The 12623-nt window shown below is 36.6% G+C and overlaps 1 protein-coding gene across 1 annotated transcript in view; it reads right to left on the minus strand.

Annotated features, from left to right (window-relative positions):
* Positions 1–12623, minus strand: part of cntnap2a (contactin associated protein 2a) — a 470798-nt gene that overhangs the window by 184001 nt on the left and 274174 nt on the right. Inside the window, exon 8 of the mRNA XM_081353019.1 lies at positions 8530–8788. Coding sequence (XP_081209145.1) covers positions 8530–8788 — 259 coding nt within the window. The remainder of the gene's footprint in view (positions 1–8529; positions 8789–12623) is intronic.

Consider the following 12623-nt stretch of genomic DNA (forward strand, 5'->3'; position numbering starts at 1 on the left):
TAAAGTTACAAGAAGCTATACAAATAAAGCAAACAATTCAGTCAAACATACAAAGTCAGCGCTCTAGTCTAACCATACAATGGTAAAGTTAAATAGCTTATAAAGTTATGAAACTTCCCCTCAGCCAAAACGATTGGCCAGGGAACAAATTAAAGATTCACGAAACCAGAAATCGGCTGTTAGATATAGACAAGACGAATTATATATCATGTATAACCACTACAGAGACGCCAGAGTCCGCGGCAAACCTCATAACGACAAGCCGAGGAAAGGCTGTTCCAGGCGGGGTACATGAACGCCGAGCGCCAGCTGATCATCTGGATCTAACAACTGGATACAATTTTCATAAATCTTTATAAAAAAAACACAGATTTGAGCTTTAAACAACTACATTCTCGCCTGAAAAACTCTTAAAACTACATTTCATGATACAGAAACAGTAGTATTATATGTCAACTGTATTAAAAAATGGCGCTTCTTATGTTGTCATTCTCCGTGGCGCTGCCTTGTCAGCTGTCAATCAAGCTGTCAATCAAAGTTAACCACGCCCTTATTGTCATACATTTTATATCTAAATATGATCTAAACTAATGAGTTCGAAAAAAAATTCACAGCCCTCATGGTTGTCAGGCACTCGGAACATCGAAAAATACAATAAAAGTCCATGGGACCAACCTGTAAAAACATAAATTTATGCTGTGAAAACGGACATTTTAACATGGGGGCAATGGACATTTGCTCCCTTTTGGTACCTTCCTCTAGCGGATTTTCGATGTATTGCAGTTTTTCGCACTTCCAGGTAGGCTTAATTTTTCCGATCAGAATGTTGCCGCTTGGGGTAAAGCTGTGGCTCTGCGGCTCTGCAGACAGATATTATTGTGCTGCGATCAGTGGCACGGATACTATGTTTGTTTCTGGCTCGCGCACAGCCTTCACTCTCGGACGCACGCTTTCTTTGCCCACTTCATATTAGAAAACTGGTCTAGCGGTCTCTGGTGGTGCAAAAATGTATTACAACTAAATTCAATGCACGCCATTGACGCCACTTAACCGAGCAAAATGTTTCACTTGGTTATGCAATTTTTAAGGGTTAATCGGTTAACCATGGACACCCCTAATATGAGCTGAGAGTTCTTGCTAAAATTTGAAAGCATAATACATAATAAAAGCATAATGAAAGCAAAATAGCCCAAATATTTGATAAAAGAACATACAAGATGCACGGAATGTGTGGTGCAATTCTCTGCCATTTCACTGTGGTAGTAATAAATAGCAAGTAATAAACCCAAATGTCCATTCACCTTAACTTTCTTGGTGGAGCTGAAAGTTCAATACTGAATAGGAATACACTGCAATAATGGAGATCCCCAAAGGGAATCATAGGGCAAACACTATACCTTACTATGATTATAATGTTATATTGTCCCAGTTTATGAGCTTGCTAAATTGCCTTCCGCCTGGATTGAAAAGGCTCTCAAATTACCTCGGCGGGGCAAATATTTAAGACCAAAGCACAGAGTCAACTCAAATTCATAAGCGCTAGAGGGCTTCATAAATTTCAAAGAAAACTGATTCACTTAAACAAGCGGGATCAATATATGATAGAATACTAGTGCGGGAGGAAAGGAGGGAGGCAATTGGCAGTTCTTTCAGTCTTCTGAGTTCACATGCCTTGAAGGTATCAGACTTTAGCTCGAGCCACAGAAAGAACCACAGCTGAATGCATATAAGGAGCAAAGCGAACACCACCGTGCATGACAATCTGAAGTTTTTTCTGAATGATCCCATTAACACAATGGAACAGGTCTGTGATCGGTGCGATTCATCAAACTGTCAGCAACATGACTTGTCAGTGTTGTTCTTATAGGCTTACATTTCATGAGTGGAAAATCACTGGCAATTTTCAGTCGTCCTGTCAATTTCGGTTGTAATTGAACATGCAGCAAAGCTCCGAATACCTATTAGTTTTGCTTAGAGGGTATAACGGCACAAACGATTAAAAGGAAAACAAATGTGTAAGGAACCCTATTTTAAACCACGCCACACCGCAAACACATCGGAGCATTAGCGTCCTAACACTAGAGATTCAATATCCATTTCCTGACAGTATCATTATAATGATTAACAATTTTACTGTAAACAGCAGTGTTTGACTAGCTCTACCTGGGTCCATTAGTAAATGAGTGGAAAACAAACAAAAGCAAACATATTTTCACTGGATTCCTCATGCTTAATTGGAGAACATCTCAAAAGTTGTACCATTCTCTTGACAACTGCGTACTTGATTACAATGGCAACAACCTTGCTGTAACATCACCTAATTATGACTAATTATCTGTTACTGAGGGAAGCAATCAGTACTCGCCATTGGCTCCTGAGAGATGTTGATTAAATGCTGAAAAACACTAAGAAACTTACCAACATAAGACGTCTCTACGATCATGATAATTCTCGTTTGAACAAAAAATGGGGGGTTTAATATATTGGTTCTCTAAGGCTGTTAATGGGAGATTCAATTCTAAAAAACATGTCAGATCTGTTTTTGCATGAATCATCTTGAATAATTTAGATTCAGTGGGGAAGTTCTAATCCCTAACATTCTACCATTCCCATCTATTACAAGTGGATTCGCCACACTGAGTCATTCATGTCAATTAACTTAACGTGTCGGCCATTAATCTTCAGCGCTTAAAGAAAAAGATGATGGAAACTCAATGCATTTAAATCAGTAGTTTTAAAATGCACTGAATTGGTGAAATGAGAAATAAAAGTAAGAAGATTGCAATTACACAAGTGTCCCCTCTGGAATTTGACTTAACTGCGGCCTATTAGCAAGACTACGCTCATTTACGGCACTATCCGACTCCTCATCCACATTTCCAAAGCCAATTTGCAGCTCAAGACAAGCAGAATGGACCTTTAACCTGGATAAGAAAAGGATGGAGCCAGCAGGCAAACGGGCTGAGCTGCAAAGGTGACAAAAATATTCACACAGTACAGATGAAAGCTTGCTAAATGACCTTACGAGTCTGAATGATGTCTGGATCATTCTACTATCCTACATCATTACAGGAAGTATAGCTTTATTTCCGGCGCTTGATGTTTTTAACTGAACCGAATAATGCGTGGTTCAATTAACGGTTCTCACAAGTGCATACTTTTGCTGATGGGGACAAATGTGACCCCGCCTGTGACACCCCAGCTAAAGTCACAGAATCGAATTATGAGTTAACGAGCTAACAAGTAGTGAGTTAACAAGTAGTCATCATAGCCATAAAAATTAAAAAAATTGGCAATGTGTGTTTATTGCTGTAAATGATAGATTATACCAATGATTTTGAGATGCAATACTTACATTTTCAATTATAACATGATAAATACTGAAATTAATGATTTTATTGACACTACGTTATACTTTTGCACAAAAAAAAAAAAATGGACGTGGGCTTCCTCAACATTGATTTCAATTGTCTCTGGATTTATTTCGCGCAACAACACTGCTGATTCTTATATCATTCGATTCAGGAACTCCGTTTCTGTGTCTTTTCTATTAGAAAGAGTAAAAACAGACTTTAATATCAATCCGCGAGCGGTAATCAGGTCAACACAATGAGAAAAAAAAAGAGATTTAAGCCGGGTTTAGATGTCTGTGGCGATTTTTTCTTGTCATAACCAATATTTTAAGCACTGCTTATTTGTTTTGTAGCTCAGTATTCTGCCAATACTATTAAAATTATTTTAAGGACATTTTTGGCCTGCTACGTGTTATTTGCTGAATGGTAATGCGTTGTTTTGACATCCGACACGACGACACCGAAGTATGAGCAGGAATGGAAAGCAGCAGCTATAGGATCTTATTTTGTGTTCAGCAGAAGAAAGAAACTCATACAGGTTTGGAACAACATCAGAGTGAGTAAATGATGACAAAATTTTAGTTTTTGGGTAAAATATCCGTTGAAATTTTATTTATTTATTTATTTATTTACTTCAGATTTATTCAATGTGACTCTGTGGGCCAGTAAGAGAATGATAATTTCAGCGAATGAGAAATGTTATGTTATTTAATTGATATATTATTGACATTTTTTTCACTGATATTACATTTTAGCCTACTAATAAAGTTAAACAAATCATTCCACTGAATTGACATGGTAATTGTTGCTATGATCAAGCTTTTGTGGCACCCCCATTCGTTTCAATGTTTTTATGCTTTTAGCTTTTTGGACATGCACATCATAATAAATAGACCTGTTTTACAAAACTTTAAGAATTTTTCCACTGATGTGTCATATATCACTAAAAAGGGGAGAATCTCAGCTTTAATGTGTTATATGGCACATATGCAGGATAACTATGGATCAAATGTGTTGCAGTTTTAACAAATAACCTATTTTTAAATTGGAATTTCTCAAAAATCTGATTTTCTGAGCCCGAATTTCAGCAAATTTTTGACATGGCCTTACTCAGTCAATTGTAAAGATATCAAGGTTATATTTTCACAGAATGTTCTTTACATTGTGTAAGATGATTTTATGTAGAAAACATTGAATCACAAAGAAATGACTTTAGCTGGGTTTTCACAAATTATTGTACTAAAATGCAGTTTCCTGCAATACTTACTCAATGGCACCACAACACCACTTTTGAATCTACAGCGTAAAACAGAGATCAGTGCATTCCGATTCCCAATGGTTCTCTTCAAAAACATACAGCACAATCAATGTACTCCAAACTTTTCTGAACAGTTCCTTTTAGTAAATCAAAAATTCAGAGGCTGCCCAATTCAGTGGCTGCATTCGAAGGCTGAATGCATCATAGTGGCACAACGGAGGCTGTCCCAATTCGAAGGCTCCGAAATGCAGCCTACAAATCCATTCTTGGTTTCCTGGGCCACGAAGGATAGAAAAGGGGAATCCTCGCAGCCTAGCCTATCCCAAGATTCACGTGTCGGTGATGACTGGATTTATTCATTTTTTGTGAAAATGGTGTATTTCACTTTTAAATGTAAGTATTAGGTTTCAACTTACTTGAATAAAATTGTATGATCAACAAGTTATGACAACATATGTTTTTACATTGCTTTTACCAAAGTCCCTAAAAGACAAGTCATTTCACTCTGCGGCCATCTTTGAAACGCCTCTCGGACATGCAAGTGCAGCTTCTATCTCTTTGAATGAAGAAGCATCAAATTCTCCAAAACTGTTCGCCAAGCTTACGATTAAATTTCACATTTGAAATCAGCAATGAAATCTGACAACAGCTGTCTCATAAATGTTGTTTCTAACCGCTCAAATCATAACAGAAAATGACATTATTCAGGCTGGATCAAGCTAATGCGCAAAGCGCAGTGAAAGTGCTTGTCTGACTGTTTCTATAGGAACCGGAGCTTCTAACGGCAGCTGCAGTGACGTGATGACTTTAACAATCGGCAATTGGCTCTTATTTAGAAGGTAGGACTTATTCCGCCATATTGAGCGTTGCACTTTTCCCCATTCAAAGCAATATGAGTGACGCGTCTTGTGCTATTCTATAGTCTTTGCTTTTACTCATCAAATTAAGTTAAGCAATTTTCAACTTTTTTTGTTAAACAAGATTCAACTCAATTCAGTTTAATGTAATTTAAGCTGAAATTACTTAACATTCATATTGACTGTACTTAATTTAAGGCACCAACCTTTTTTTTTTTTTACAGTGTACTACTGATACAAATGTAAAAGATTGTTCAAGCTGTTCAAATGTTGACTTGTAACTTACTAAGATGTGATTTTATAGATAGTTTATTCTCTTTATTATGTACATAAATGGACCAAGGTCAACACATTTAGACAGGTTGTGAAGCCTGTTTTGTTTTCAGACGGTTAATTATAACTTTCATTAAAGTCTAGTGCAAAAGTTTCTGCCACCTGTCAACGATGGCTGTCACAGCTGCTAAGTGACAAGAGCAATCCTCCATAGGCTAGACCGTCCCATTTAGCAACGCTTACTTAGGCCTTCAAGGACTTCGAAGTTGTGGCCTTTAAAGTCTGTGTCCTTCGAGGGAAGCAGCCTCTGAATTGGGACACAGCTAGTGTTGTGTGATTCCTGAAAGAATGATTCTTATGAATAGTTTCTTTTAGTGAACCAAAATCATTCAGCACAATCAATATATTCTGATTCCTGAACGAATGACTCTTAATAAGCAATTTTTTAGTGGATCAAAAACATACAGCGCAATCAGTGTAGTGCAATTTCCAAACAAAAGATGCTTATGAATGATTTTCTTCAGTGAATCAAAACATATAGAGAAATCAGTGTAATGCAATTCCTGATTTATTGTTTTTAGTGAATCAAAGTCTTAGAAAGCACAATCTGATTCTGGAATAAATGGCTGCAATGAGTCAGTTCTGACATGAACTGGTACTGACTGGTAGTTCATATGACATATAGTTAAAGATGCACATGATCAATTTTGTCAGTAATGTTTTATAACAATAAATAAATTAAATGTCACCACTTTTTTTATTTTAATATAGCCGTCTCTTATATAGTTATGGCCATTATTAAATTGTATTTATTCCACCTCAACGTTTTTGTAAACATACATTTTGCAAGGATTTTTAAATACTTTATTTAATATAAAATGTAAATAGAATTTAATTTCCAAATACTTATTCCTTAAATGTGTTATAATAATCGTTAATAAGCCATTAATGAACCAGCATTAATGGCTGACTTTTTGGTTTAACAAACATTGTTCAACTAGCAGTTGACAGAAAATGTTCAGGTGTTGTACAATGTGACGCTATAAGGATGAGCAATTCATTGCAGCATTTCCATAAACCTTATCAGCCATTTATGAAGAAAGATTGATCATGAATGCTCTCAATTCAACGTCTACACCCCAGGACTAAGGCATTCAGAAGCATGACTGAGGCAATCATTTATTAATTTGTCAAGGTAATATTTCTTTAACTAATGATTCTCTGCAGATGGAGGAAAAGATCTTAAAACTACACTCAATTTGTATTCTAATAGGCCTACCCCATGTCAGATTCACAAGAAAAGCCCTGTCATGCAACCACACGTATAAACCTGTCTAAACTTACATAGAAAAATATATTAGGGGTTCAAATATGGAATCTTAAAGAATTTGATTGGCTTTAATTGAAAATGAAGATCATGTGTGGTAGAGTCATATGATTCATTGATATTCAATGAAAAAAAAAAAAAGAATAATTCCAAGTGGGAGAATTTTTTTTACATCATATGATCTATTAGTCAACAAATTGGTTCACTCAACCTGACTAATTATAGTGCTATGGTTACCGTAGTACTTTTCTCTGTAGTACAGAAGAATAAGTGACACCCCATATCAATTCTTCCATTGATAAAGTCCAAAATTGATCCAGTAAATCCATGCTAAAGTCTGAAACAGGATCGACATTTCAGATCGTGTAGACCTTTTAGATTAGGTCAAACCACAAAATTAATCTCACAGCTGTCACTGAGCACTTACTATGCATGGAACTTCATCAAGTTATTACCTGACTCTTCCATGCTGTAGTTCAATGTGGAGTCAATTTGCTTTTCTTAAAAGAGATAAAGTATTCCATAGAGGCGGAGCCCAATTAGCCTTGAGGTTAACAATGTAAGAATAACTACCCTTTCTCCTAATGGCCTATTAGCACAGGAGTTTGGCGAGTGTGTCCAGAATGCCTATAGATGTCTTTGGACTAATGTTCCTCTATAGACTGACAAAGACACATCTTACATCAACAAAAAAGGACATTAACATGAAGGCTAGACTCTTTAAAATCTCAATTTTTTCTTCCAGACAGTGATGAGATTTCAATATGAACTCGTTTGAAATATGCGAATGAATTTCTCATCCAATTCTTCCAAGACCAAATGTTCAGGGCTATGTTATCAACATTACATTTGAAGATACTTTAAAAGACAAAGTTTATACCTAAAAAAAATTACCTATTTTATACAGTACTTTAATAATGTACATCAACAGTGTCCAACCATGTCTATCTGTATGTCTGTATGTATATATAATCAATTCATGATTTTTTTTAACATCCAAAACCAAGCTCTCTTATAATTCCACTCCTGCATCCTTCCATCACTGTCATAGAGACAACAATCTGCTAGCTGTGCTTGTCCATCCTGATATGGAACGGCTTTTCACAATCCTGTTGTAATCAAATTCTGATGGATGCAATGAGATCCTGTGTGTTTTTTTTTCTCATTCCTATTTCACTCAAAAATGTATAGAATTAAATGAACTGTGTATGCAAATTCATGTTGACTTTAAGCTATAAATGACAAACCTGAGCATTAAAGTTTAACTCTAGGACATGATGCAACTTTACCATAGCTACAACTGGTGCTGATTGATCATACAGTATTTAAACATAAAGTGATTTATCAACTAGGTGCTACTTTGCTAGAAAAACAACAGTTAAAAAAAAGAGGCTGATGAAACCTTATGAGATCTCTATGTAAGAGCTACTGCGTCTGTGTGGGGGAAGAATGTCAGCTCACCTGATGCAATGTCCACCCGCATGTTCTTCTGCTGGGTGACGTTAATGTGCGCTGTGACTTTTCCATCGTTTAGAGCCAATTCCAGCATTCCATCTGCCAAAGAGCTGAACAGGAGCAGGCCGCTGGGGTTCCAGGAACGGAACTGGAATCCCACAGACACCATATTGTGGTCCCTCCTCCCCGGCAGCTGCAGAAAGCTTGTGCCATTGAAGAAGACGGGGAACGTGTGTGTGTCCACGCAGGAGAATGTCAGGTTGCGCTGAAAACAAGGCAGGATACAAAACACTTAAAAGCCATTTATGTTGTTTACAGTGTAGACGGTGAGATGTAATTGGTCAAACAACTGTTTTCTTTATAGCATGTATCAAACCTGATATCACTTCTTAAAAATAAATCAGGTCTCCCAACATGGCCAAGCTAGTTATGCTGGTCCATTTTGAGACTTTTAAAGGGGTGTTAGAAGTTTTAGACCTTTTTAAACCAGGTAAGACCAGCAAAGAACCTTAAAGGGGACCTATTATGCAAAATTCACTTTTGTATGGTGTTTGGACATAAATGTGTGTTGGCAGTGTGTGTACACACAACCACCCTACAGTGATAAAAATCCACTCACTCCTTTTTTTTTTAATCTCCATAAATCATAAGCAGTCTCTCCAAACGACCGTTTTCAGAATGTGGCTTAAGTGACATCACTAAAGCCACAGGCCCCGCCCACTAGTGTTGACTGACATACCGTTATAACTTAGACCCGCCCTGATCGAGTTCACTGTGAGTTGTACACATCCGCCATTGCTGTAGCAATGCACTCACGAGAAGCGTCGAAGCATCTCGCAAGTGTTGAAGGTGTTGTAGCTGGATGTATTCATTCACATAGCTCTCTCTGTTTACTCTTGAAATCTGCCAGCCACTGAAGACGAGGTGGATTCATTTTGTTTTCAAAGAAAATGCTCCCTCAACTCTACAGAAATTTATGTACAGATGTGGCCTTTAAAAATGCGCGTCTCAGAGAAAAGAATGCCACGAGCACTTCCGAAATTCTGCGGGATCGTGCAGAAGGGGGATTAGGTGTTGGACGCAGGAAATACTAAAACCTGTAGATGGCAGTCGTGTTTCATGTGGCCATACTGAGTTGACGAAGTATGACGAATACAATGTTTTCTTTTGCCAGTTACATAAACAGTCACATATTCTTCATAAAAATTCGACTCAAACGCGCATCATTTGTCTTATTTTTTTTTTCTGTGTACTTACAGTAGAAGAGACGTGATGTAGGCTATGATAACTTAGTCTTATAACACAATAATTTGCGAAGACCTTTAAAGAGACCGAGATCATTTGCGCAATATCATTATCTAATTTTACATTTAGTTCATTTTTGCATCTTAACGTTTTAAATAGTTTTAACATGGTTGTAATGCTTTTCTGCATTACACACAGTACTTTTTATACTATCATGTTTCCCTTATAGGCGTCGATTTCGGTGGGGACGGTGGGTACGCACCCACCAGATTTCGTCATGAGTCATTTTGTACCCACCACTTTTAACTTCAGTCCATATTAATTTGACTTTTGGTTTGATTTTTTTTACCGTTTTCAGTGGTTATGAGGAGCTTAATTAATTTAACCTGAGATGTGCGTTATATCGCTTTTTGATCATTCTTTGTGTTGTCGAATTTTGACACAGTTTCATTATTTGTTCATAATAATTTGATTCATAATTATGTCATTTTTTTCTAAAAGTAAAAAAAAAAGTTTTTTCTAAAAGCAATATTCTAAAGAGATACAAAGACATTGTACGTGTAGGCCTACCCAGCAGATTTCGTCATGAGTCATTTTGTACCCACCACTTTTAACTTCCAATGACCGTTTTCAGTGGTTATGAGGAGCAATATGAGAGAAAAAAATTGTAATCATTGTCTGACACAACAAAAAAAAATATAATATTCATTTTATTTAAATTTTCGTGTTCGCATTTATGAGGGAAAAAACAATGTGTCAGTTTACGGTTATGGACGTGAGCGCTCTAAAAGCGGCACTAAAAGACTGCTTTAAAACTTTCACAGAGACCTCAAACAGAACAGCTGCCTTTCTTTAAATTGAATTTCGTTTTGTATTAATTATATCTTAATTTTAATCAATGTTTCGTGAACCAATTGCCTGGATTTAAGAAGTAAATATAGCAGACAATCACGACATTGGAGGCGCCGGCGATATCTCATAAATGAACCGAAACTCAGCGTGTAATGGACATTCACATTTACAGTGTATTTAGACACATTTGGACGCATTCATAATCATTACTTTTACCGGTTCTTTGTGGCAAGCTTTATGCGTGCGGTCGTGCGCTTGAGTGCGGCTATATTACGTAAACGCTCATGATCCATATGATATAAGTAGGCTAATTAAATTAATATAAAGGGGCGATTTGTCCACGAATTACTTAAATGAACAACTAGCCTAGTATACTAGTCGACTAGAAAAAAAAAACTTTTAGTCGAAAGCAGCCCGTATTCCACATATTTTCGAACCAGGCAACAGGACATCTGTGTTGAGCGAGGCCGAGGACCCTGAGCGGAATGAACGAGCGGAGCGGAATATTCAGAAATGCGCTCTCCACTCACGAGCTCTGATCGGAACAAACCCGAACCTCACTGTCTGCTGAACTTGCAGAATCATCAAAATATAATATTTTCTAAAGAAGAATTTTAAAACTTTATTGGTGGTAGTTGAGAAGAATTCCTTTTTCCATATCTAAATCATTTCGAGTGCAATATAAATGTATCATATTGTTATTCTTATTATATAAGAATAATACGTATTTTTTACAACATTTTTAACATATAGAGAATATAAGTTTAGCATGTTGTGTGTATTTCCTAATTATAACCTTTGGTGAAATTGCAACAAAACTAAAAGAGTAAAACATAAAAACATAAAAACATGGCGTCGTCGCAAGAAATATCTGCGTACACACTAAACCACTGAAACCGACTCAAAACGATGTAGCCTATATACATACCAGACCAGGCACTGTAATTCTGCCACAGACATACACTAAAAACGGAGAAGACTTAAAGCATGCGCATAAACCTTGCGCGCTATACAACAATAATATTAGGCACAGTAGCTTCTTTTTTTTCTTTTCTTTTTTTATCAAGAACTTTGTTGAACAATATGAACAACCATAAATGGTCTGGTACAAAATATGAGTCACGATATTCGATAGTTAACGGATGCATAAAGCTTGCCACAAAGAACTGGCAAAAGTAATCATGTGTCAAATATAGCAAGGAGACATTTTAATTGTTTACTAATCAACTAGTGTTTTATGTGTCAAAGATGTTGACAATGCTGACTCGTCATCTTCGCAGATATTGTGAACGTGCCTATAGAGAGAAATGCACACTTACATAAGAGAGTTGTCTGTTTCTTTTCGTTTTTAATTGTTTTGTTTAAAAATGGACATTTCAAGCTTTCTAGATACATTTCTGAGTTTCGGTTCATTTATGAGACGGGCTCAGTTCACGAGCAATGCAAGTTATATCGCGCCGGTGCCTCCATTTCCTGATTAAATCGTCTTAAATGCGTCTCCGTGTGGACAGAAACCAATGTAATCTTCCTGATTTAATCACGTAAAACACAAGTCTAAACACAAGCACCACTCTTCTGAATGATGGTAACCACAAACCTCCAAGAGTTTGTAAACCAATTGTTTGTAAAACATATTTAAGATTTACAAATTAAAAAAAAAAAAAAAAAATGTTTTACAGTGTATAAATAAAACGACATGAAGAAAGTTATTTCCAAAATGTAATTAATTGCACAGTCTTTGTTTTAGCTGCTTGTTTTAGCTGCTACCAATTGCACAGAGTCAAGAAATTACAACCACCCACCCCCCAGGTCTGCCGATTCAACCCCCAATGCTAATCGATCTCCTCTCAGGGAATCAAAAGAAAACCGGGTTTTCCAGTTTTCACCAGCGTGTGGGCAGGGTTTTAATCCCTTGCAGTTCCTTTGTTTAAATGCTATTTAAGCAAATATACTATACATACGCTTTAAGTTATTTCAAATTAATGTTTATAGCTTAATTTGTT

This window comes from Scardinius erythrophthalmus (assembly GCF_964197995.2).
Source record: "Scardinius erythrophthalmus genome assembly, chromosome: 22".
NCBI classification, from domain to species: domain Eukaryota; kingdom Metazoa; phylum Chordata; class Actinopteri; order Cypriniformes; family Leuciscidae; genus Scardinius; species Scardinius erythrophthalmus.